Source organism: Zonotrichia leucophrys, chromosome 18, assembly GCF_028769735.1.
Source record: "Zonotrichia leucophrys gambelii isolate GWCS_2022_RI chromosome 18, RI_Zleu_2.0, whole genome shotgun sequence".
Classification (NCBI taxonomy): Eukaryota; Metazoa; Chordata; class Aves; order Passeriformes; family Passerellidae; genus Zonotrichia; species Zonotrichia leucophrys.
The window spans coordinates 6,427,531-6,455,026 of NC_088187.1; the positions used below are offsets into that span (position 1 = coordinate 6,427,531).

The 27,496-nt window shown below is 49.3% G+C and overlaps 1 protein-coding gene and 1 long non-coding RNA gene across 4 annotated transcripts in view; one reads left to right on the forward strand and one right to left on the reverse strand.

Annotated features, from left to right (window-relative positions):
- The window catches only part of SHISA6 (shisa family member 6), a 149,543-nt gene that overhangs the window by 89,236 nt on the left and 32,811 nt on the right, over nucleotides 1-27,496 (reverse strand). For all 3 annotated transcript variants that reach the window (XR_010442335.1, XM_064728783.1, XM_064728782.1), the window contains exon 4: nucleotides 27,118-27,213. Coding sequence is in view for 2 of the 3 variants with exons in the window: in XM_064728783.1 (XP_064584853.1) it covers nucleotides 27,118-27,213 (96 nt within the window). In the remaining variant the exon portion in view is untranslated. The remainder of the gene's footprint in view (nucleotides 1-27,117; nucleotides 27,214-27,496) is intronic.
- LOC135455512 (uncharacterized) lies at nucleotides 3,133-26,200 on the forward strand. Its single transcript, XR_010442336.1, has 3 exons — nucleotides 3,133-3,917; nucleotides 22,422-22,559; nucleotides 26,149-26,200. It is a non-coding gene; the product is annotated as an uncharacterized LOC135455512 (long non-coding RNA).

A 27,496-nucleotide genomic window follows, 5' to 3' on the forward strand; every position in this document is an offset into this window, starting at 1 on the left:
CTCTTTGTTGTATCAAGGTTTGGCTTTGAGACTGGGAACGAAATTGAAAGTAAAAGATTTGGACAAGAAGTGCAGAGAGCACTTCAGAAAAAGAGCAAGGGAAATGTTTGTGGAACCCTCAGCAAGAAACCCCCTGAGTTTTTCCTCAACCCCCCCAAAAAACACCCCTAATTCACTGTGGGCCTGGAAAACGTTTTGGTTAAATGAGAAAAGCCTTGAAATGCACAGGGAGTCTTCAGCTCAATTTCCTGATATAAATAGGGCAGCTCAGAGTCACAGTGAATACAGAAAATGTTTTCTTATATGCAAATGAGGGCTCACATTATTTCATAGAAGGAACTATAATAGTTGGAAATTAGCAAATGTTTCCAGATCCTTGTTAAAGGCAAGGGGAAAGAAAAAAAAAACAGAAAAAAAGCAGCTCATCTAATGTTCCTGGATAAAAATGACATTAATTGAAAGTTTGATTCTATTCCCTAATGAATTTTCCTGTTGCATTGTAATTAATAACTACTTACATCCAAAAGAACTCGATATCCCTTCAAATTAGGGCATTACTTATAAATATGGTAATGTTTTAAGAGCAGTTCTGAGAGTGCCAGGCACTGCTCTTGGAATGGCTGTGAGGAACAGGAACAAACCCTTAACAAACCCTTCACGGGCTGTAGGACTGTTGGGAACCATTACAGGGCCTGATTACCTCCTCTCCCATGACCCCAAATCCATCCTCTCCCATGAACCTGGATCCATCCTTTTCCAGAAACCTAAATCCATCCTCTCTCTCCCAGGAGTTCCCCAAATCCACCCTCTTCAAGGACACAAATCCATCCTCTCCCAGAACCCCAAATCCATCCTTTCCCATGACCCCAAAATCCATCCTCTCCAAGGACTCAAACCCATCCTCTCCCAGGAACCAAATCCATCGTCTCCCAGGATTTCCCCAAAGCCACCCTCTCCTATGACCCAAATTCCATCCTCTCCCATGAACCTGGATCCATCCTTTCCCAGAAACCTAAATCCCTCCTCTCCCAGGACCCCAAATCCCTCCTCTCCCAGGAGTTCTCCACCTCAAGGCCTTGCAGTGCCTCAAGCACACCTGGCCCCACAGCAAACCCCACAGGGGCATTTTCAGCCCAGGATTTGGGTTTGTCCCAGCCCTGCCATATTTCATCATTCCAAGGGCAGGCAGGATGGAGGGGGGCAAGGTCCTGTCCCTGTGGGATTTCCCTCTGGGTCACCTCTGAGACATCACAGACATAAGAGAATCACAGAGCCATAAAATCATCCTGGACCTGGGCTGGAAGGGACCTGAAACCCCATTTCATTCCATTATTCCACTCCTGGCAGGGACATCTCCCCTGTCCCAGGGACACCTCCCACTGTCCCAGGTGCTCCCAATGTCCAGCCTGGCCTTGGGCACTGCCAGGGATCCAGGGGCAGCCACAGCTGTGCCAGGGCCTGCCCACCCTGACAGGGAACAATTCCTCATTCCCAATCTCCCATCCAGCCCTGCCCTGGGTCAGTCTGAAGCCATTCCCTGGGTCCTGTCCCCATCCCCTGTCAATGCTCTCTCTCCATCTTTGCTGCAGCTCCTTCAGCCCTGCAAGGCCACACTGAGCTCACCCCAAAGCTCCTCCTGCCCAGGTGAGCAATGCCAGCTGTGCCAGCCTCTCCTCCCAGCACAGCTGCTCCATCCCTGGCATCATCCTGGAGCCTCCATGGGCTCTGTCCAGCTCCTGCCCATGCTGGGCCCATGGAAATGCTTTGGCCATGTTTGACCCATAAACTCGCCCTGATGCTGTTAAAGCATCCTGTGGATGCTGGAGACACTCTAGAAGGGGCCTCAAGGATATTTTTTCCTTGTTCCTGGTGAAGAAGGAAAGGAGGGGAGTGCAGACACAGCGAGGAGCGAGCTGACACGTGCAGGCACTGTGTCTGTGCCACTGTTCCTGCTGGTGCCACACACACCCACGGCCAGCCTGGCCCTGCAGCTTCAGCCCCAGGTGCTGCAGGATCCAGGCCATGCCCATCCCAGGCAAGCTGCTGATTTGCATTAACCCTCTTTCCTTCCAGCTCCCACATTCTTTACTCCCTTTATTTTCTCTTTATTCCCTTTACTTTCCTTTTACTCCCTTTATTTTCCCTTTACTCCCTTTATTTTCTCTTTACTCCCTTTATTTTCTCTTTATGCCCTTTATTTCAGTAACTTCTCTGAATGTTAATTGATAACCTTGAGCATGCCCCAACCAAAACCTCACCATGAAACACCATGGGTTGGACACCTTGGTTTGAAATCATTCCTGTGAGGGCTGCAAAGATAATTCCCACTGCTCCTGCCTGGCTGGGGAACCTGGAACCACTCACATCCTGGGATTGTCACCTAACAGGGGTGACATTGTTCTTGTCACACCCAGCACAAGCAGTGGGGCTTTGTGGGGGTTGAAGTCAATGCTTGGTGAAACTAGTTTTAGATTAATGAATGCTTAATGTTTCTTTCTTTCTTTTTATGGTTATTTATTTTGGAATTGCCTTCTAGCTGAAAAAAGCATTATGGTCACATTTTCCTTACTGTCAGGTACAAAACAGTCACAGAATTGTGATTTTTTTAAAACTGGCTGCTCTCTTGAATCAGGGAATGTAGGTCTTTGCCCAAATCGCTCCTTTTGCGAGCCTGGGTTTACATCTAAATCTCACCCTGCATATCAGTACTTCTGGATTAGCCTTTCTCTCCAGAAACCTCCACAAATTTCCCTGCTCAGAAATGACGTCAGCTTTGCTCTCTGTGGCAGCTCAGAAAGCCAGGGAAGAGCTGTTCCCCGAGCAGCTGGGGCTGCAATCCCTCCCCAGCACAGGCACAGTCCCACTGCTGCATTCCCAATTTGGGATTTCCCGTGGGGGCAGCAGCCTGCAGGGTCCCGGGATGGTTCCCCCGAGCCCATCCTGCTCTCCCAGGCTGCCGAGCCTGGCACTGGGATATAAAAAGCTGGGCATGGATGTGTGCCAAGAGGTAGTAAACAAACTGGGAACTCTGTTTTTCCTCTGGCTTTCACTCCCCAGCCCTGTCTGTCTGTGCAGCAGAGTGCCCGGCTGCCGGGTGGATTTTTGGGATCCTAAGCCTGGCTCTCATTTGGGGGGCAGACAAGGAGGGGCTGTGGTGAACCCCGCTCTCCAGAGGGCCAGCAGGAGTCTGCCTGGGCTCTGCATTCAGGCCACAGACGGTGAATGACAGAAAACAGAGCCCAGAGCTGCCCTTGGATGTCAGTGCCACCCGAGGGTGTGACAGCAGCTGCACAGGATGGATGCAAAGCCAAACACATCGATCAGAGCGTGCAGCTGTGCTGGGAGCAGGGAGAGGGCTGTGCTGCAGGCAGGCACCGGGAAACGAGCGGGGAATGCAGGAGCTGGGACTGAATTTTATTGTTTTATTCCCGGCCACGCACCTGCTGTGCGTGTCCCTGCAGCAGTGGGCAGCCCGTGCCGTGCCGCCCGGTGAGTGGGTCTGAACCTGCTGCCCTCTGCAGCTGTGAAAGGTCCTGTGCACTGCAGGGCTGGGCACCATCCCTGCTGCACATCTGCCAGCCTGTGATACCGTCCCTGCTGCACCTCTGCAGGGCTGGGCAGTGCCCCGCTGCATCTCTACCAGCCTGTGATAAGGTCCCTGCTGCACCTCTGCAAGGCTGGGCACCATCCCTGCTGCACCTCTGCAACGTGCTGCACCTCTGCCATTGGTCTGCAACCTGCTGCACCTCTGCAGGGCTGGGCACTGTCCCTGCTGCGTCTCTGCCAGCCTGTGGCACTGTCCCTGCCGCCGGGACAACGCAGCGACCCCAGCCCGGCGTTGTCTGGTTCTTACAGCCCGGGGTCCCAGAGCCCCGCCATCCTCGCAGCCCCTGCGTGTTGCAACACCTGCGGGCAAGGTAAGGAACCGCTCCCGGTAACTGTGGCTGGGAGGAGGAGGAGGAGGAGGAGGAGGAAGCAGAGGCCTCTGCAGGCACAGGGAGCTGCAGGAGGGAGGGAGGGAGGGAGGGTGTGATGCTGCTGCTGCCGTGGGAGGGATGCAAGGATGCTGGAAGGGGAGGGGGGATGCAGGGATGCTGGGTGGGAGGGATGCAGGATGCTGGAAGGGGAGGGGGGGATGCCAGGCCATCCATCCATCCTCCTCCTCCTCCCGTGGCTCCTCAGGCTCTGCTTGCTGCCTGCTCCCTCCCAGCCCCCCAGCTCCCCTCCCTCCAGCCCTGGTGCCCTCGGGGATGCTTTCAAACCCTGCCCCATCTGTCTGTCTCCATCAAGAGCCCGTTTCTCTGGCAGGAGGAGATTGTGAGCCCCAAATCGGGCTCACCATCCCCAAATCCCAGACGGGACAGCAGGACACGGCCACTCCATTGCCCACCAGGATGGGCACCCTTGGCCTCATGGCCACCGACAGCACCCAGCCTCCCTCTCCCATGTGCTGCAGCCCCACAGAGAAAGGGAACACAGGGCCAGAGCTCCTGGAGGTTCCTTTCCCCATGGGAGCCCTTCCCAAAGCCCTGCTCTGCTTGCTCATCTGGGAAATTGCACAGACTGAAGAGGACAAAGGCAGCTCTGGGTTCCTCTGACACCAGGGATGCTCAGCCTTCCTTCAGAGGCACCAAAGGGAGATAAAAATAACCCAAGACAATGCAGAGGAGCTGTTTGTCCCTGCCTGAGGCTGGGCCAAGCCCCTGCCCCTGCCTGTCCTCAGAGCTGCTTTTTTAGGGCTTCAGTTTCTCCTCCAGCTGCTGCCTTGCCCTTGCATCTGCACATACAGAACTGTCCTCCAGGACTGGTCCTTGTCCCTTTGATCCTGTTCCCTCCCCACAGGGATGTTCCGGAGAGGTTTTTGGATGTTTTATCCACATCCTTCTCAATCCAGAGCCTGCCTGGAGGAAGGGTTAAAGCCCTCCCTGGCTCTGGGTCAGCCTCCTCCTGTCCTCACCTGCTTGCAGATGGTTTATCCTGGAGGAAATGTGTGTGCAGGCCCTGAGGCTGCTCTACAGCTACTGGAGAAGGCAGCTCTGACTTCCATGGGCACACAGAGCCCCTCCAAATGGGGCTCCTCGTGTCCTGCTGGGCTCTCTGTGCCTGGGAAATGCCTTTTCCATCCATTCTGGGGGTTTGAGGGACGATAAGAACAGAGGCAGGGGCTGCAGGGATGGGGCTGTGTTTGAGTAGTGTGATGGTGTTCACAGGGGTCTGAGGATGAGGGAAGAGATGAGGATCTGACTCCATGTTTCAGAGGGCTTGATTTATTATTTTATAATATGTATTGTATTGAAACTATACTAAAAGAATAGGAGAAAAAGTTCTATCAGAAGGCTAGCTAAGGTAAGAATAGAAAAGAATGAAAACAAAGGTTTGTGGTTCAGACAGAGAGTCCGAGTCAGCTGACTGTGATTGGCAATTAATTGCAAACAACTCTACGAGACCAATCCCAGATGCACCTGTTGCATTCCACAGGAGCAGATAATCATTGTTTACATTTTGTTCCTGAGGCCTCTCAGCTTCTCAAGAGGAAAAATCCTAAGGAAAGGATTTTTCATAAAAAGATGTCTGTGACAGGAGACTCCTCACAGGCCTCAGGGGCTGCAACAATTCTGGTGTGAGCTGCAAGGAAGGGATGTGAGCATCCCCAAGGTGTGGGATGTGCTTCATCCCCCACTGTGCTCCTCATCCCTGGCATTGGGGCAGATCTGGAACGCTGGAGGAGGGAACAGAACCATAAACTTCATTCTCTTTCATGCCTGTCCCCAGCAGGAGAGGCTCAGTAAACAGGAACTGGGTCATTCCCTCCCTCCAGAGGAGCTGGTGTGAGAGAAACAGCCACAGAATAATTATGCCACATGAGCTACTAGAAAATGCCTTTTCTGAGCAGCTTCTGGGGACACATGGGAACCTCTCTGGCTTTTCAAACTCAAAGGGACTTTGCTTAAGTTCCCTTCCAAAGGAAACTGCTTCAGCTCATTATTTGCAGACAGCATCTGTCACTTTTCTATGCCAGTGGCTGCTGATCGTCCTCAAAGAACATTGTACAAATGTGCAGACTGCTGTGTGCTGAGAAAGGACTGCTATTATATCAATTTTCCACTTGAAAGCAGCAATAACAGCAAATAAAGCTGGAGCCACATGACTCTGCTGGATCTGGGGCACTCACGGAGCCACTCACCCTCCCTGAAGGGTGGGAGCCTCCCTGGGGCAGGCCCAGCACAAACTGGTTCTGCTGGTGGGCAAGGCAGAGCCAGGGGCTCACCCTGTGCCCCGGGGACCTGCCCCAGGAGCCTCTGTCACCTGCAGGAGCAGAGCCCCAGGTGGCACCTGGCTGTGTGGCCTGTCCTGGGGTCCAACCACCCCAAAATGCAGCTGCTGTGGGATGGACACAGCCTGGCCTTGGCCAGACACCATTTGAGTGCTCTCTCCTGTGGGATCAGTGAGAACTGAACCCACAGCTCCTTTTCCAGGTTTGTGTGGCCTGTCCTGGAGCCCAATCCTAAAATGCAGTTCTTATGGGATATGGGTGTGATGGACACAGCCAGGCCTTGGCCAGCCACCATTTAAGGTGTCCTCTCCTGTGGGATCAGGAGGAACTGAACCCACAGCTCCTTTACCAGGGCTGGGTGACACTTGGTTTGCGTGCCGTGTCCTGGAGCCCAACTCCAAAATGCAGCTCCTGTGGGATGTGGTTGTGATGGACACAGACAGGCCTTGGCCAACCATCATTTATGTGTTCTCTTCTGTGGGATCAGCAGGATCCAGAGTTCATTTTCCAGGGCTGGGTGACCTCTAGTGTGTGTGCCCTGTTCTGGAGCCCAACCCACCCCAAAATGCAGCTCCTGAGGGATGTGGGTGTGAAGGACACAGCCAGGCCTTGGCCAAGCACCATTGGGGGTGTCCTCTCCTTTGAGATCACCAGCAGCTAAATCCAGAGCTCATTTTCCAGGGCTGGGTGACCTCTAGTTTGTGTGCCCAGTTCTGGAGCCCAACCCACTCCAAAATGCAGCTCCTGTGATATGGAGGTGTGATGGATACAGCCAGGCCTTGGCCAACAGAGAACTGAAGGTGTCCTCTCCTATAGGTTTAGCAGGAAATAATTCCAGAGCTCCTTTTCCAGTGCTGGGTGACCCCTGGTTTGTGTGCTTTGTGTTGAAACCCAACCCACCCCAGAATGCAGCTCCTGTGGGATGGACACAGCCAGGCCTTGACCAAGCATCATTGGAGGGTCCTCTCCTGTGGGATCAGCAGGATCCAGAGCTCATTTTCTAGGTCTGGGAGACCCCTGGTTTGTGTGCCCTGTCCTGGAGCCTAACCAACACTAAAGTGCAGTTCTTATGGGATGGGGGTGTGATGGACACAGCTAGGCCTTGGCCAGCCACCATTGCTGATCTCCTGTAGGATCAGCAGGAAGTAAACCCACAGCTCAATTTCCAGGGCTACATGTAAAGGAAGGACAAAATTGGATAATCTGCACCTCTGGAGAAGTCAGCAATGGGGAAAGCCAAGGAAATTCAGGGTGAATTCTGCCCCTGTGACCCTCAGCACTTCCTGGCAGGCCAGCAAGGTTTGCCAAGTTTGGGTTTTGTTTCAGACACAGCTGACTCTTTAAAAGTGTTAGTGGAATGCTTTTGAAAAGGTTGGTTTGCTTGGAGTTTTAAAAGTGCATTTCAGTGTTTCCATACCAAATGGATTTCACACAACATCTCCAGTTCATTTAAAAGCCCTTAAATATCTGGATGCTTTTCAAAAGTTGAAAATTCCTGTTTCAGTCCTGTCACAGCTCATCTTTTCCATTCATTATGTTTTGCTTAACCTTTTGGGTAAGGATGCTGCCATTCTCCCAGGGCTTGTGAAGCATTCTAACAGCAAGTGGCAGATTTGGAGAATCTCTGTGGATTTCAGGGAGCAATAATCCCATCTCCTGTGTCACACTGCAAAGTCCACGTGCTGGACCTGCTCCAGAGGGATCCACACTGAGAATTGGATGGTCCCTGTTGAAAATTCAGCTTTATTCTGCTCTTACTAAAACCAGGATCAGGTGTGCTGCTGGGATTGGTGGTCCCAGACCTTCCACTGGAGATTTGGGCTGGAATTTCCAAAGGGGAGTGGGCAGCAGGGCCAGGAGGGGATTCTGTATGTGGGACCCCACTGGAACAGTGCCCAGCTCTGGTGTCCCCAACATCAGGAGGACAAGGAGCTGCTGGAGCAATTCCAGAGGAGACCTGGAAGTTGATAAAGGGACTGGAGCACCTTGTTGGGGTGTTGTGAGGGTCCCCAGGATGAGGTGAGAGATGAGAATTGACTCCAAGTTCTTAGAAGGCTGATTTATATTATATTATATTATATTATATTATATTATATTATATTACATTATATTATATTACTAAAACTACACTAAAGAAAGAGAAAGGAGACATTAGAAAGCTAGTCTCAGCCCCTTTCCCATCTCCTTCAGCCCCTCCAGCCCATCCCCAGCTCTGTTCCCTTCCCTCCACACCCTCTAGCCCCTCAATGTCTCTTATCCTCAACATCTTTCTCCTTCAGTCATTTATTTATAGCCTGAGATTTTAGGAAAAAAAAAATGCATTTCAGTGAGAGGACACCTGTCAGAGATAAACACAAGCAGGGTAAACACCTGCCTGGCTGGGTGGGTGCTTCAGGAGGAAAACAACACAGGAATGTTGGGAGCTCTCCCAAATCCTTGGGAAATCTGGCAAAAAGTGACCTTGGGTGTCCTGAAGGGTGCTGGGAGATGAGGATGGTGCTGCTCTGTCTGCTCCAATTAGGTTTTTAAGTGCTCCGGGGTGAGGGCTGACTTTGCACAGGGGATGTGGCAGCGACCAGCACCAGGGAGCTCTGAAGCAAGGCAGAGCATCTGGTTCCTTATCTGAATCGTGGGCACAACAGAAACAGCATAATGAGGGACAAAAACGCTGCTTTGGAACAGGAATAATGGCAGTAATGTGATAATGGCAGTAATTACAGCCCTGGTGTTAATTGGGTGATGGGAGGGTGCTCAGCAGGGCTGGGATCAGGAGGGGAGCACAGCCCAACACCACGGGGCCATCACGCCCTGGGAGTGGGGAAATGGGAGGAGGTGTCCTCAGGTGTCCCCAGGAGTCCCCAGGTGTCCCCAGGTGTCCCAGCAGCTGGATTGCAGGGGGGTGGGACAGGAACCTCAGTGGGGTCACAGCTGAGGTGTCGCAGACATCTATTGTGGAAAATCCTCTCTTTAGGATTTTTCCTCCTGAGAAGCTGGGAGGCCTCAGGAACAAAATGTAAACATTGATTATCTGCTGCTGTGGAATGCAACAGGTGCATCTGTGATTGGTCTCATGTGGTTGTTTCTAATTAACGGCCAATCACAGTCAGCTGGCTTGGACAGAGAGTCCAAGCCACAAACCTTTGATATCATTCTTTTCTATTCTATTCTTAGCTAGCCTTTTGATTAAATCCTTTCTTCTATTATTTTAGTATAGTTTTAATATAATATATATTATAAAATAATAAATCAGCCTTCTGAAACATGGAGTCAGATCCTCATCTCTTCCCCAATCCTCAGATCCCTGTGAACACCCTTGGTGACATTGAGGCTGTCCCTGGTCTCTGGGGACCTGCCCTGCCCACGTCACCTCTCTGAGCATGAACAGCCCCATCTGAAGTGATAATTCCAGGGTTTTTTTCTGTAATGGAGGAAAATGGGCCAATTTCAACCCATCCCAGCCTCAGCAGAGCGTCTGAACTCAGGCTCTGGGGCCACTGCAGCTCTTAGGGGTTTAAATTTGGTATAACAATATTTTTGTGTCATCACCACTGAAATTCTCAGCACTTTGGGGAGCAACTCCCTGTCCTGCAGCCACACAGTGCAGATCAAAGCTCTGAGGCCCTACTGAAATCCCTTTAGTCAACAACCATAATAATAATAATAATAATAATAATAATTACAAATGAAACAGAAAATCACAGGATGGTTTGGGTTGGAAAGGACCTTAAAAGCCACCCCTGCCATGGCAGGGACACCTTCCACTGTCCCATGGATGCCTCCCACTGTCCTAGACTGCTTTCAGCCCTGTTCAGCCTGGCCTGGGACACCACCAGGAATGGAGAAACCCTCCTTAGACAAGTCCTGAGCAATCCCAGCCTCTGCTTTCTGCTGAATAGCACGGCTCACACCCTGTGCAGCCAATCTGAGAGCCCTCAGCTGAGTTCATATCCACTGAATGCATCAGGGGGCAGCTGCCACCCACTCTGGGTACAGCACTGACCTGGCACAGGGACAGGACCACCCCAGATGTGCCCCCAAGGATGGGCACGGGGGGAAATAATTCCAGATGTGCCCCAAAGGTTGGCCAGAGGGGCAGGATCACCCCAGATGTGCCCCAGGGCTGAGAGGATGGGATCTGCCATGGGGTCAGTATGAGAGTCCCTGAGCAGGGACTGGGCCATCAATGCAGGGGATTGCACCCCTTGCTGTCACCTCTGTCCCCCCAAAGCAGGCAGGGATCATCTGGGGCTTCTGCTCTTTGGTCTGAGACTAAAAGGTGGAAGAAAATATTTTGCTCCTTGGTCTAAGACTAAAAGATGGAAGAAAATATTTTGCTCATTGGTATAAGTCTAAAAAGTGGAAGAAAATATGGACACCCAGAGACCCCCACCAAACCCTGCTTGAAAGCAATTAAAAAAATTAAAACATTAAAATTAAAAATAAATTTAAAAATAAAATAAATAAAAATAAAATTAAAATTAAAATTATTAACCATTGAAAGCAATTCAATGGTTAAGAAAATCCAGACAAATCATTTCCTTGCTATTTCTTACTGGGAAAAGGATGAAACTTTTTTTTTCCCTGAGTAGTAAAAAAGTAAAAAGAGAAAAATCCACCTTGAGAGATGCAATAAGCATGGAAGGGTTCAGCCTAATTAATTCTGTTCTTCAAGTCATTATCACCTAGCAGCAGGTGCAGAGGAGCTGCTAGACAGACTGATCCTGAGCTTTGGAGTCCAACTGACCCCGAAATTGCTGAGATCTCCTCTTCCAGAGCAGAGATGGTGAAGAAGGGGTTCCTCTCCCCCAGCAGTGGAGAGCCAGGCCACAAGAGGAAAGGATTTTGTGTCTGGGGTGAATTGTGCACAGCAGCATTGCTGAGTCCATGGCACTGCAGATCACCTGGAATTCCCATTTTCCAGAGCTGTTCACACATGGGAACCCTACACTTGTTCCATGGTTTTTGGTTTTTTTCCTTCCAGGACCTGAAGGAGCTACGGGAAAGATGGAGAGAGATGATTGACAAGGCATGGAGGCACAGGACAAGGGGGAAGGGCTTAAATTGAAGGAAAGTAGATTGAGAGGGGATACTGGGGAGAAATTCACCCCTGGCAGGGTGGGCAGCGTGCCCAGAGCAGCTGGGGCTGCCCCTGGATCCCTGGCAGTGCCCAAGGCCAGGCTGGATGAGGCTGGGAGCACCTGGGACAGTGGAGGTGTCCCTGGGACAGTGGGAGGTGTCCCTGCCATGGCAGACGTGCAATGAGATGAGTTTTAAGGTCCGTCCCAACCCAAACCATCCTGGGATTCTTTGGCTCCCCAGCCCCTCCTGCTCTGTGCATCCTCCCTCCCTCCTTCCCCTGCCATAGGGTCCAGCAACCCCCTTAGCCTACACAGCCCCAGAGCTGGCTCAGAATCACAGAACAATGAAGTTGGAAGAGAAATAGCCACCAAAAAATAACCATCAAAAATAAGCACCAAAAAAACCACCAAAAATAAAATAACCAGAAAAAAAACCCCACAAGAAATAACCACAAGGAATAACCACAAAGAATAACCACAAAAGATAACCACCAAAAATAACCACCAAAAAAACCCAAAGAAAATAACCACCAAAAAATTACCACCAAAAATGACCACAAAAACCACAAAAAATAACCACCAAAAAACCCCACCAAAAATAACTACAAAAAGTAACCACCAAAAATAACCACAAAAAGAAAGCACAAAAAATAACCACAAGAAATAACCATGTGAGCCTGGATTCAACACCCAGAAAAGTTCAATTTAGGAAGGAGCCAAATACAAAGAGCACAGGGAGGGAGAAGGGAGAGGAGCCAGGAATTTGCATTCCCACGATTGAGGAGATTTATCTGCATTTCTAGTTAATAGAAGACATTAATTGATTCATGTTTTTTATGGCTGCACACTGAGCTATTTCTGTCTGGAAGGAGACACTCTTAAATGGAATGAGTCAGAGCAGACCTGTTATGTCACCCTGGGACCCTGCAAGACTGGTTAATAGCTCTGAAGAAATCAAGTTGCTTCACAGGGCTATTTTCTCTTCAGACATCAAAAGCAGAGCAAAAGGAGAGTAGTTCTGAAGGCTGAAAATGATTTTTTACACGGTCCTTTGCATTTGACAAATAGCAACAGGATAATCAAAGAGCTTTGCTCTTCACAAGGCAGTTCCACAGATGTCCCAGCAGGATTTATCCTTCCAGCTGAACAGGAGCTCCTGGAACGTGCCTGGGGGGAGTCCTGGCAGGTCCCAGCTCCTCAGTTCACTTCCTGCCAGATTAACTTTGCAAATCAAAAGAGAAGGAAAGTTTCTTTCTCATCTTTAAAATATTTAGGAAAATATAGGAAGGAATTCCTCGCTGGGAGGGTAGGGAGGGACTGAGACGGATTTCCCAGAGCAGCTGTGGCTGCCCCTGGATCCCTGGCAGTGCCCAAGGCCAGGCTGGACACTGGGGCTGGGAGCAGCCTGGGACAGTGGGAGGTGTTTCTGCCGTGAAAGGGGTGGCACTGGGTGATTTTTAGCTTCCCTTCCAATTCAGACCATCCTGGAATTCTGTGATGTTCCTCCAAGAACTTTTTCCCTAAAAATGCACCCTAACCCTGACTGTAACCCTAACCCAAACCTAAACCCTAACCCTGACACTGACCCAAACCCTAACCCTGATCCTGACCTAAACCCAAACCCAACCACTGACCCTAAACCAAACCCCTCACCCTGACCCGAACCCAAACCCTGACTCAAACCCAAACCCAAACTCTGACCCTAACCCAGACCCTGACCCAAAACCAACCCCAGCACCTTCCCAAACTCCCTCCCTGGGGCTGCAGCCAGGATCCTCTGGGAAAGGGGAGTGTGTGGGGCAGGGGGCAGTTCCAGCTGTGGGGCTGTGGGGCAGGGAGCAGTTCCAGCTGTGGGGCAGGGGGCAGTTCCAGCTGTAGGGCTGCCCTCCTGCTCTCCCTGCCATGACCTTCTCCGTTCTCTGGAGTTCTGATTCGAGGCACAGGACCTGTTTTTCAGAGGGTTTAGAGCAGAGAACAGCAATGGCCTGATCTGTTTATCTCGGAGTCAATCAATTCCTGCAGGAGGAGGATGAGAACAGCCCCAGCTCAGGGAGGCTCTGAGCAGCTGGAAGCTGATGGACTCCGTGCCACTTCTTCAGGGATATTATTTGTGCTTTCAGAACAGAGCCACAAAGGCACAAATAAATCCAACTTCTCTGGGAAATTGTCTTTATTCTGCTCCCTGGCAGGCACGGGGGGTGCCTCGAGCAGGTTTGTGACAGAAGCATTGTCCCTGCTGGGCACCAGAGCTGCTCAGGGAGTGCCAGGGGAGCAGGAGCAGAAGGAGGACCAGGAGAAGGAGGAGGAGGAGGAGGAGGAGGAGGAAGAGGAGGGGGGCTGCATCTTGCAGAGCTGTCCTGGGGGAATGGCCAGTCCTTGCTGCACAGCTCCTGCCCTGATGGGACTCTGCTGGAGACATTCCCAGCTCAGACCTTCCCAAAACCCATCCATGGCAAATCCTCACTCCTGGCTCTCTGCTGGGGCTGCCCTTCACTCTGAGCAACTCCCTGGCAGCTCACAGCAGCCAAAGCTCTGCCCTTGGGTGAGCACAGGATGAGCTGGACCTGCACCTCGGATGGCTGGAGAGGTTGGGCGGAGTTAAAGTGGGGATTTATTAAAAGGCCTCAAAGGATCCACCTTGGGCAGTGCAAGAGCCCAGCCAGGGCTGCACCCAAGATGGACCCAGGATGGACTCAGAGACAGGAGTTTTCACCCTTTGATGAGTTCTGGTCCATTTCCATGTGGGGTTCAGTGTCCAATCCTAGCTCCAGGGGATGCAGTCCCACCCTCCCAGGTTGCTCTCCTCCATTCCCCGTTGTTTGCACCTTTTGGGGCTGAAGCTGCAGCGGTGTCCTTGGTTCTGGGGCTGGAAAAGGATTGTTCTGTGTGCCTGAGCTGTGAGGAGAACTGCTGACACTTTCTGTGGAGTTCAGAGTTATTTACCAATGCGGTGCAGAGCCTGGGAAATATGAAAGCTAAAACTGAAGGCATCACCTGAAGCTGCAGCCCCTGGAGCTGCAGAAAGGTCAGGAAGCCCTGAGAAGGAAAAGGTGAGAGGCCACTGAGCTCAGCATCAGAGCTGTGTCCCCTCAGCAGAGCCACACGGCTGTGGGGATGTCACCTCTGTCCCCACACAGGCTCAGGGAGCTCTCAGGGTGACCCAACCCTCCCTCACTCGGGGTGTCCCAGTTTCCCTCAGCTCCCAGCACAAACTGGGCCGAGCTCAGGGTATTTCTGGCAGCCTGTGGGTGCACAAGCCGTGCCTTGGGGGCTGAGGGACAGCAGGAGCTCAGGGAGGTTCCTGCAGCCCCAAGAGCTCTCCATGCTCCTCCTGAGCATTCCAGGACTCCCCTCTGTCCTCTGGCTGTGCCTTCTCCTCCCCACACAAGGCCAGGGCTGTGTCCTGCACCCCGTGACCCTCAGAAGGCTGTGGCAGTGACACCCTGGGTGACCCTGGGACAACAGCACTGCCTGCTCTCCCTTCTGAACCCAGCCCTTCCATCCATGCCTTCCACGCAGGGAGGAGGAGCAGAACTCCCCAAGCTGCCTTCTCTGGGCCAAATCTACATCACAAACTTTTATCCACAGCTCCCTCCAGCATAGGCACTTCCAAACTCCTAATTCCCTTTCTGCTCTCTAATCCAAACCTCAGGTTGTTCTCATCACCTATCTTTGAACTGGCTCTATTTTTAGTTTGCTGCTTTAAAATGAAGATGAGGAGATGCCTATTATAGACTGAGCACTCCTGCTATCCAAGCAGATCTGAACTCAACTGTCACATTCAGATTTTCTGAAAAATCCTCTTTGCCCAGGATTTCTTCTCCTGGGAAGCTGAGAAGCCTCAGAGAAAAGGAATACAATAATTATCTCATTTGCTTCTCCTGTGTTTTTCTGCTTTGGAATGTGGTTGGAGATTGTTTATCCAACAGGTGATTGTTTGATTGGTTTCATGTGAATTATTTTAACTTAATGACCAATCAGGGCCAGGTTGTGTTGGACTCTGGAAAGAGTCACGATGATCATTCTTTGCAGCCTTCTGTAAATATCCTTTCTCTATTCTTTAGTATAGTTTTAGTATAGTAATATAATATAATATAATATAATATAATATAATATAATATAATATAATATAATATAATATAATATAATATAATATAATATAATATAATATAATATAATATAATATAATATAATATAATATAATATAATATAATATTTAGCCTTCTAAGAACATGGAGTCAGATTCATCATTCCTGCCACGGGGGACCCCAGAAAATACCACCCTGAACCCCAGTTAGTGGCACTGAAATAAACCCTGGTGTTTTATCTGGGCTGAAACAACAGGGGCCCTGTGCTGACAGGACAAGCAGAGAGAGGGGTGGAGCTCCTGAAGAAAACATTGAAGGGCTGTGTTTCCAAAGAGCAATCCAGGAGTTGTCAGCACAGAGCCCGGCCCTGCTCCGAAATGGGGCTTGAAGCACAGCTGGGCTCAGCAGACCTGCAGCTCTCTGCCTGCACAAATATTTTATACAAATATAAAACACAAATATGTTCCTTATCCTAGCTGGAAGGTGATCCCTGAGCTCAGCCTGGTCCTGTGCTGATCCCAGAGCTTGAACAAACTCCCAGCAGCAAATCCTGGAGTCAGGGAGCAGTTCCCTGGCTGGATTCCTTCTGGGGACAGAAACTGGGCATGGGAGGAGGAGGGAAAGGAAGAGGGGAAGGAAAAGGAAAAGGAAAAGGAAAAGGAAAAGGAGAAGAGAAGAGAAGAGAAGAGAAGAGAAGAGAAGAGAAGAGAAGAGAAGAGAAGAGAAGAGAAGAGAAGAGAAGAGAAGAGAAGAGAAGAGAAGAGAAGAGAAGAGAAGGCTCTAACACATCCTGAGTACATTCCAGGTTCAGGGGGGAGCTGCAGACCCCCTTCCAGCAGGGGCAGATGTGCAGCAGCACCGTGGGCTGCTCTGCATTGCTCACACCAGTTGATTTTCTGCAGCAGGTCCAAGGCAGTGGCAGTGAAATCCATCACAAGCTCCCACTGTTGGCAGGAAATGGGCTTGGACTCAGCTCTGTGGCTCTGGGCTGAGCTCCAGGGCTGTGTGGCACCACAGGAGTCACTGGCAGCCCCAGCTCCCTGCTCATTCACTGGCTGGCAGGGCTCTCCAGCAGGCACAAGAGGTACCATGAGAAGATCTGTCCCTGGCCAAGGGCTGCCAGCTCCATGGATCCCTGTCCAGGGCTGGAATGCTGCTCCCTGTCCTGCAGCCACTCATGGAGGAAAGAGCTACTCCTGGTTTTCACCTGCCAGGCAGAAAATCCCAGGTTTAACCCAGCCCCGGGTCAGGTTCTGGCAGCTCTGCTCCATGGGAACACCAAGGTGATGCCTTGGGAAGGCAAACCTGAGCCCTGTGGCTCCAAAACCTCTTCTCTCATGAATGTGGCATTCACATTCTCTGAAAAAAATCCCTTCACCCAGGGTTTTTCTCCTGGGAAGCTGAAAGGCCTCAGAGAAAAAGGAGAACAATTCTTATCTCATTTGCTTCTCCTGTGTTGTGCTCCTTTGGAATGTGTTTGGAGATTGTTTACCCACAGGTGATTGTTTCATTGCATTCTGCTGTGAGTTGTTTTCACTCTTTGGCCAATCAGGGCCAAGCTGTGTCAGGACTCTGGAAAGAGTCATAAGTTTTCATTATTATCTTTTTAGCCTTCTGTAAGTATCCTTTCTGTATTCTTTAGTATAGTATAGTATTCTTTAATATAATATAGTATCATAAAATAATAAATTAGCCTTCAGAGAACATGGAGTCAGATTCATCATTCTCTCCCCTCATCACTGAATCTGCATTCACACAGATCATGAGTTCCTCCCAAGGAACTTTGGCAGATAAACTGTGCCCAACACACTGGCTTTGCTGGAGCAGTAGATTTTTGGGATTTCTGGGAGTGCTCAAGCTCTCCATCTGCCAGACTCTGACCATGTTGTTGTGGAGAGATCACAGATGGTTCAGAATTACAGATCCCTCTGCAAAGCCTCCTCTCTGCTGCCAGGAGTCTCTAGTTCTTCTCACAATATTTGAATTTCTTATTTGCAACTGGCAAGCAGGATTAAGAGAGAATGCAGCCCTGCCAAAGGCACATAATCCAGCTCCAGGGTGAGCATGCATGGAGGTGAAATTCCCTGTTTGGGGAGAGAAGCAGCCTGAGATCCTCAGCGACACCATAGCAAGAAATCAGAAGGGCTCTTTATGCAAACGGTTCTTGATCATAAATAGAGAAAAACACGTTCTTCAAAGAGGAGCTGGTGGCAGGCAGCTGCAGCTCCACTTTCACAGACAGCTGGGCTGTACCTGCCAGCTCTTCCCCAGCTTTCAGCTCAGCTTTCAAAGGTATCTGCCAAAACATCCCCGGGAGCTGACAGACTCCCTGTGAAAGGGCAGCCAGGAACAGGCAGGACTCCTTTCTTCTCCTCTCAGCCACTGTCACTCATGTTGTCACCCTGTTATTGCATACAGAAAGCAGAGGGATCCATTCTGGAGCTCCAGGTGATGATTGAAACCCATCCATGGTGCTCAGCGGAGGGCTGGGTGCAGCAGATGGGAATCAGGGGAGTGAAAACCTGGGGGATTTACCTTGGCATGGGAACTGGAACAGCAGAGGGTTGGGTGCAGCAGATGGGAATCAGGGAATGAGAACTTGGGGGATTTACCTTGGCAGGGGAACTGGAGGGAACCTTCCAGTGGGGAAGGAGAGTCCCAAGTTCTGGGTCTGTCCCACACAAAGTCAGGGAAGCCCTGTGACCTCCCAGATGCCAAAACACCCTGCTAATCCTGGGTGTGCACACCCAGAAAGGCCCTGGTGGCCTTTCCTGGCCTCAAACACAAGATTTTGGCTTCCACAGTCTCTAAGAGAGAAAGAAGAGACAACCACAGTCCTGTCCTTGTCCCCTTTGATCAGGCCAAGTCAAAAATGCCCAAATCAGTGGATGGGTGAGGAATGGGATCTCCAGGAGACAAAAGGCTCCCTTTCCATCTGACAGCTGGCTCTGGAGGAGCCCCAGGGATCTCCTGGATCTCCAGGTGCTCCATGCCCAGCTTGTGGGCATCTCCCTGCAGCTCCAAGGAACAGAGAGCTCCAGGGAGGCTCTCAGAGCCAGCCTTTGTGCTCATTGCAAACAGTGTGGGACACACTGGCTGGTGTGGGAATTTAGAATAAATTTGAGATGGGACCTCTGAGCTGCTTTAGATGGTGTGATCTATTTTTCATATCTTCTACCTCGGCACGAAGGGTGAGTTTGGCTCACACCTTCACCACATGGCTCAGAAGATTACAAGACCCTCAGTTACAAGACCTTTTAAAGATTTATTTATTGTAAATGCGGGCAACACCAACGAGGGGAGAGAATGATGAATCTGACTCCACGTTCTCAGAAGGCTAATTTACTACTTTATTATACTATATTAAAGAATACTAAACTAAAGAATACAGAAAGGATACCTATAGAAGGCTAAAAATATAATAATGAAAACTTATGACTCTTTCCAGAGTCCTGACACAGTTTGGCCCTGATTGGCCAATGAGTCAAAACATTCACAGCAGAATGCAATGAAACAATCACCTGTGGGTAAACAATCTCCAAACACATTCCAAAGGAGAAAAACACAGGAGAAGCAAATGAGATAAGAATTGTTTCCTTTTCTCTGAGGCCTTTCAGCTTCCCAGGAGAAAGACCTGGGCGAATGAATCATGGTTAGGGAATGTGAATGCCACATTTATTGGCAATAAAACACTGCAAACAAGGATATTGATTGTTTTGACCCAATGCTTAAATATTTTGTCTTATGGACTCATGCTACAGTATGAGCTTTCTTAGCCAATCTTGTTATGGCACACAAACCTACGGTAGTACATTCTAAAAATTCTTGTTACCTTTGTAACTACTTTTATATTTTATATCTTAAACTCTAAAATTTAAACTTTCCTCCACTTAGCTTTACCTGTCTCAGCTTCAAACTCCAAATCCACATTCTCGCTTCTGTCACCTGAGTTTTGGAGTCTTTTCCAAGGTCTCAGATCAAATCCTGGGTTTAATTCTCATCTTTGGCTTCCAGGCCCAAAGTTCTGAGAGCTCCCTGCATTTCAGATCCCTCCAGGCTTGGAGAGCCCCATCCCAGAAGGTTCTGTGCAGGTTCCTGGGGCATTAGGACAGGAGCTCCCCAGCTCTGCTGTCTCAGTGCTCCGTGCAGGAGGGGACACCGGGGACTGAGGGGGTTTTGCTGCTGTTCCCCCATCCCTTCCCATCACAGACATCTTTTCATGAAAAATCCTTTCTTTAGGATTTTTCCTCCTGAGAAGCTGAGAGGCCTCAGGAACATAATGTAAACAATGGTTATCTGCTGCTGTGGAATGCAACAGGTGCATCTGTGATTGGTCTCATGTGCTTGTTGCTAATTAATGGCCAGTCACAGTCAGCTGGCTCGGACAGAGAGCCTGAGCCACAAACCTTTGTTATCATTCTTTCCTTTCTATTCTTAGCTTAGCTAGCCTTCTGATGAAACATTTTCTTCTATTCTTTTAGTATAGTTTTAATATAATATATATCATAAAATAATAAATCAGCCTTCTGAAACATGGGGTCAGATCCTCGTCTCTTCCCTCAACATAAGACCTCTGTGAACACTGTCACACCTTCCCACAGCCCTGCAGCCCCTGGAATGTTTCCCGTGGCCTTTCCCCCCTCTCCTCCCACCTGGCTGATCCCAGGGCTATAAAAACCAGAGCTGTCCAGACTCTGCTGAGAAATGGCTGGGCCACGTCTGAGGGAGGCTAAATAATTCAGAGAGGCTTGAAATGTCCTATTGCGTCATGGAATGTTCCTGCACAGCTCCCAGGCCCCCCTCCCCATCCCAATGATCCTATTTCCCAGGCAATACAGTTAGGTGTCGGAATGTGCAGGGCTTGGGATTCATCTGGAATCAGGGATGTGGGTGATCTTAAGCAAGGCAGCATGGAAATCATCCGAAATGATCCAGGATAAACAGAAAGTGATTCATTGGCATGCAGCGGGCTCAGGCTACACAGCTCTCCATTGATGGGATTTCTAACAAGTGTTTAAGGACCCAGCACACCTAACCCTCAATTTTTGCAAATCTATTCATGGCAAGTTACAGGTGCAGGTGTGGAAAAAATGATCCTCCAAGTCCTGCCTTCGCCTGTAATAATGAGTGTGCTGCGAGTGGGGATTACTAATGATGGGGCAGGCAGTAAATTCCAGCCTGGAGCTGATTCACTGCGTGTTTTGTAGCTGTGCTGGGCCCAGGAAGTTGTGACAGGTGTAATATAAGACCCCAAAATAACAAATCAAGGGTACAAAGCAGCACTTTGGGAAAGGAACTGGAACACAGAGCTGCAAGGCAAGCAACGGGGAACCAGCCATGGCAGCAGGGAACCAGGGCACTGTTGGAGGGGGGAATCAGAACTCTCAAACTGCTAATGAGGAGCAAATTAATAAATCTTTCTCTCCCACTCATCTCTGAATCATATTTACAGCCAATGGAGCAGCAACCCCACCAGTCCCGAGGAAATGGCTGGAAGTGGGGCTCAGTTTGGGGTGCCCCAAGGCAGCAGGGTGTGCCAGAGGGGCAGAGGGGCCACCCCAGTGTTCCAGCCTGCAGCAGCTCCATGCTCTCCATCAGCTGAGGCGTCTGCACTGAGATTGGTTTGCATCCAGACCTGTCAGTGCTGAAATACAGAACCTGTCAGAGGCAGCTCAGCCTGCACGAAAAGCAGCCAAGGATGGGCACTGAGGGAACACCATGGATGGGAGATGGTGGATCCCAGGGGAGGAATGACCTGCTCTGGTGCTGCACAGGATGTCCCAGCCCTGCTGTCAGTCAGTGATGCAGATTTCTGGATTTAAAGGACAGTGGGTAAAACAGGTTTGGGCATTGTCACAGACATATTTTATGACAATGTTTTTGTTAAGATTTTTTTTCTTGAGAAGTTGAGAAGCCTCAGAAATGAAATGTAAACAATGATTATCTGCTGCTGTGGAATGCAATAAGTGCACCTTTGATTGGTCTTATGTGGTTGTTTTTAATTAATGGCCAATCACAGTCCAGCTGTCTCAGACTCTCTAGTCAGTCACAAGATTTTATTATCATTCCTTTTCCTTCCTTTCAAGCCATCTGATGAAATCCTTTCTTCTATTCTTTTGGTATATTTTTAGTATATAATTTTCTTTTAACATAATATATATCATAATAAATCAGCCTTCTGAAACATAGAGTCAAGATTCTCGTCTCTTCCTTCATCCTGAAACCCCTGTCAACACCACCACAGGGCATAAATAAACAGCAGCAAAAACTGGCACCTGGCTGGGAGCACTGGGTGGCAGGTGACAAACTGGCACCTGGCTGGCAGGTGAAAATGAGTGTGGAGCACCAACCCCATGGGGGCCTGTAAATGTAAGGATGAGATGGGGGCACAAATGAGAGATATTAACAGAACCTCTGACTGATTTTAACAGCAATTCTGAAAGATTTCATTTAAAATGTGTGTGTGTAAATTGTTTTGTACCATTTGATTAGTTTTGGTAGAGTTCTGGCTGCTGCCAAAGTGTCACAGACATCTTTTCATGAAAAATCCTTTCCTTAGGATTTTTCCTCCTGAGAAGCTGGGAGGCCTCAGGAACAAAATGTAAACATTGATTATCTGCTGCTGTGGAATGCAACAGGTGCATCTGTGATTGGTCTCATGTGCTTGTTTCTAATTAATGGCCAATCACAGTCAGCTAGCTCGGACTCTCTGTCCGAGACAGAAGCCTTGTTACAATTTTTTAGGATTCCTTTCTATTCTTAGCTTAGCTAGCCTTCTGATGAAACCTTTTCTTCTATTCTTTTAGTATAGTTTTAATGCAATATATATCATAAAATAATAAATCAGCCTTCTGAAACATGGAGTCAAATCCTTGTCTCTTCCCTCATCCTCAGACCCCTGTGAACACCACCACACATCCTCACTATGCAGCATCCTCATCAGGAACAGAAAATAACCTCCCTGTTTTCACACTCTTGCAGAGCCCCCAGGAAAACAAAGAAGCTGCTGGGTGCTGACCAGAGGTTTTCATCTGAGTTACCATCTCTCCAGAGCTCCTGCTGCTGGCCCAGACTTCTGAAACCCAGGGAGCTCCATCCCACTGGGAAACTATTGGCAAGGTCTGAGACTGGGAGTAAAAAACCAACCAAACCAAAGTAAAAAAACAACCAAAATGAAAATAAAATAAAAACGAAATGACAGGATTTTATGCAAAACCCCAGCAATATGATGTGGGGTAGGCAGTGTGGAGTGGATGAGTTTCCTCTCTGGGGTGTTTATCCCAAATCTGTGGCTGTAAATCACTCCAGGCTGGGTGGGTGCCAGAGCTCTGGGGAGCCCTGAGGGCACAGCCCAGGCCAGGGTGGGACACGGGCAGTGCCAGGGTGGGACACGGGCAGTGCCAGGGTGCTCAGAGCAGGCTGAGGGAGCTGGGATTTCAACCCCAGAGGGGTGAGCTGGCTCCTGTCTCCCACGTGTGTCCCCGGAGCTCTGAACCCTCCCACGGCACCAGCAGCAGCAGGAGCTGCTCCCACGCAGGAATGTGGGAGCCATCCTCCCTCCATGGGGGCTCAGTGCCCTGTGCCCTCCCAGTGAACCCCTCAGAGCTGCTGGTGGTTAATTCCACACAGAATTGAAAGCTGCTGCCTCAGAACCAACCATCCAACCTTCTCCTACCTTAACTGGGGTGGGATCAGCCCTGCCTTGTGCCTCACCAAATCCTGAAGAGCCAGGCTTCACCCCTGGATAATTCTGAGAGCAGAGGAACTGCCCATGGCTTGGGGAACACACACTGGAATGGCTCCAGAGCTCCCAGACAGCAGGCAGGGATGCATGGCTGGTGGTCAATTCCACACAGAATTACAAGCTGCTACCTCAGAACCAACCATCCAACCTCCTCCTACCTTACCTGGCATGAGATCAGCCCTGCTTTGTGCCTCACCACAGGGAATTCTACATCCTGAAGAGCCAGGATTCACCCCTGGACCATCCTGACAGCACAGGAACTGCCCATGGCTTGGGGAACACACACTGGAATGGCTCCAGAGCCCTCAGGGGTGCATGGCCCAGGGAAATGCCATGGAAGAGCCACGAATGCCCATCCTGCCCAGCCTGGGCATGGCACACACGTGGCTCTGCTGCTTTGGTATCCATGGTGCTTTGGCATGGCTCACGTCTTTGTCTTCTGCCCAAAATAGATGAGCTCTTAAATATTACTCAGCACTTGGAGTTCTGCCACAGCACAGTTGAGAAAACACCAAAAATGTGTCTCCCAGTGCAGAGAAATATTGAGAGAAACTTCATTGGCTTCGTGCAGTGCAGGGCAGAACCCCCTGCACAGGGCAGGGTGAGGTTAACAAGGGCTGGAACTGGGAAAGGACAGAACCTGCTCATCTCAGTGGGAATAGGAGAAAACAGGACAGAACCTGCTCAATAGGAATAGGACAAAGAGCACAGAACCTGCTCATCTCAGTGGGAATAGGAGAAAGAGCACAGAACCTGCTCATGTAAATAGGAATAGGAGAAAACAGGACAGAACCCACTCATTTAAATTGGAATAGGATAAAATAGCATAGAACCCACTCATCTGAATGGGAATAGGACAAAAGAGCACAGAACCCACTCATGTAAATAGGAATAGGAGAAAAGAGCTCAGAACCTGCTCACCTAAAGAGGAATAGGAGAAAACAGGACAGAACCTGCTCAATAGGAATAGGACAAAGAGCACAGAACCTGCTTATCTAAACAGGAATAGGACAAAGAGCACAGAACATGCTTATCTAAATAGGAATAAGAGAAAACAGCACAGAACCCACTCATCTAAATGGGAACAGTACAAAAGAGCACAGAACCTGCTCAGATAAACGAGAATAGGACAAAAGAACACAGAACCTGTTCATTTCAATGGGAATCGGGGAAAAGATCACAGACTCCACTCATCTAAATAGGAATAGGAGAAAACAGGACAGAACCTGCTCAGATAAACAAGAATAGGACAAAAGAACACAGAACCTGCTCACCTAAATAGGAATAGGACAAAAGAGCACAAAACCCACTCATCTAGAGCCCTGGCTGAAACTCTCTTACAGGTATTGGGTGGTGACTTCAAGCTGAACTCAGGAAATCTGTCACAGATTTCCCCAACTCAAATCTGTCAAATATTTCCCCAAATCCAAGCATTTCAGGCACAATCCCAATGACAGAACCCCTCAGTTCCCACGTGCCCCCTGTCACAGCACAGATGGACAATCAGCTCATGTCACAGACACAGACAAAGCCACACGTGAGCACAAGCAGGTCCTGCAACAGGTGTGAGGTGTTTGTCACTCTCATCACCCAGTCGTGGGAGAATTTGCCATTAAGAAACTGGAAATGAACATTACAGCACTGTTCAAAACCCAAGTGGATTTAGAGCTGAAAGGTAAATTCTAAGGCCAGTCCATTCTGATGTCCATAAACAGCCCAATATCCATTTCTTGAGAGAACAAAGCCTTTTTTCTGTTTGGAACGTCCCCTGTCTGAGGGCTGTGGTGGATGACCAGGCTGCATTCCCAGTGCCCACTGTCCCTCTTGCCAGGGACGGGAAATGTGCTCTGGAAAAGGTGTGGAAACCCCAGGTTCACCTACAGGAGAGCAGAGCCTTTGCAGCTGGAGGAGCAGAGGAGGTTTTGTTCTCACCTGGGAGGAACTGGGAGCAGCCTTTTTGTCCAGCAAGCTGCTGGGAGGTGCCTCAGGGGTGTGAGGTGAGGATAACTGACCTGCCTGAGACTGAAGGCTGGGTTTGCAGGCCCTGCTCAGGGATCTCCAGGGCTTGGTGGAGCCCATCAGGACACCCCAGTCCATGGACCATCACTCCTGGGGTACCTTTGCTACCTGACCCTAAAAACACTCCTGATGTGGCAGGATGTGACCATAAAACCCCTTTGAGATGGGGACACCTTGTGTGAAATGTCACCCCTGGCTTCTCCCTGGAACCAGTGCAGCTCCCAGCCCACCTGAGGTTCCTCTGCTTCCCTTCCCTTGGTGCAGAGCTGGACTGGGACTGCAGGGATGAGATTATAAATCTGGGATTGCAGGGATGGGAGAACAAATCTGGATTGTGGGGATGGGATAACAGATCCGGGATTGCAGGGATTGGAAAACTGGAGTTTCAGGTTATTGGGCTATAGCACTGGAATTGAGGGTGTTGGATTACAAAACTGGAATTTCAGGATATTGGATTGGAGGGATTGGATAGCAAATCTGGGATCGTAGGGATTGGGTTACAAATCTGGGATTGAAGGGATGAGATTACAAATTTGGGATTGTAGGATATTGGATTACATATCTGAAATTTCAGGGTGTTGTAGTACAAAACTGGGATTTCAGGGTATTTGATTACAGAACTGGGATTTCAGGGTATTGGATCACATATATGGAATTTCAGGGTATAGGATTACAGGATATGGGATTACAGGACTGGGATTTCAGGGTTTTGGATCACAAATCTGGGATTACAGGGTATTGGATTACAGGATATGAGATTACAGGACTGGGATTTCAGGGTTTTGGATCACAAATCTGGGATTACAGGGTATTGGATTACAAATCTGGGATTGCAGGATATTGGATTACAAGTCCCACGGGTGCTGCCTCAGCCTCAGTAAACTTTATTTAAGCACACACAGACATACACAGACAATATACATATATTTGTTTCTTCTCTGACAGTTCTACAGGACCGACACTACTTTGGATGACACTCGTGGAGAACTGGAAAAAGTGCAGGAAATGTAGGAAAAAAGTAAATTAAAAAAATTAAAATATCAAGGTCTTTTAATCATTTGTGAGTCACGGTCATCCACAGAAACAACACAGGAGCGTTCAACCAGGCGAGCACGAGGACACAGTACATTGGTGAGAGAGGAATCTCCACATACATCGTGTCTGCAGGGGGTACAGCAGTCTTGGGGACACAGAAGGGGACAGGAATGGCACATGCACCCCCCGTGTCACAGCCAGGCCACCGGTGGCACTGGGGACAGGAGGACACTCCGAGCACGTCTCACTGTACACCAGAACAACTCACCAAAAGCATCATCAGTGAACACTGCCTGGGGGTCGTGGTGGCACCAGGACACGGCTCTGGTGGCACCAGGACCCCCTGGGTGTTCGGTTATTTGTGTTAAAGCTGTGTCTCCACAGATATTTATATACAGTACATGTACACAGAACATACACACAGCAGCACATGTCGGTTTTTGTGGTTTCCTGGTTTGTACATTATATCACAGATTATAGGAACACAGAAAATATAGGAGCTAAAAAGAAATAATTTTATAAAATATTCCTCATAACCCCCCCCCCCCCCCCGCCCCACCATTTAAATAAATAAATAACTAAAAGAAAAGCCCAGAAGTGAAAGAAAGGAGCTCCAGCCCCACAGTCTGGAAGTGGTCCCTGCCTGCCCTGGGCCAGATGGACATTGCTGCCCTCCCTGTGGGAGCAGCCAGGAACACCCAGAGCTGCAGGAGGCACTGCCCAGCCGGGGGAGCCTGTACCGCCCTGCCAGGACCCGCAGGTCCTGCCCAGCCCAGCCCGAGCCTGCCCCGCTCCAGCTGCGGGCACCCGGCTCCGAGTTCGGATCGCAAACAATCGTTTCATTGCATTGGATTTAGCAAAAAATGGTTTCCACTGTACCCTTCGTGTGTCCTCTTCCTAACGTGACAAAGCCGGAGGAGATGAAATTATGGAGATCTGGCCCTCCACTGCGATAAATATCCTTCCCATAGTGACCTGCAGGGAAAAGGAAACACACACGCCCTCAGCCACTCTGTCTCCGTCCAAATACATATATTTATACATATATAGATATTTATTCATTTTCTATATACTTTATATATATATATGCACACACACACATATATATTTGTATATATATACACTTATATACTTATATCTATTATATATATATACATACTAATTTCTGTGTCTATATATAATATAATATAATATAATATAAATAATATAATATAATATAATATAATATAATATAATATAATATAATATAAATGATTAA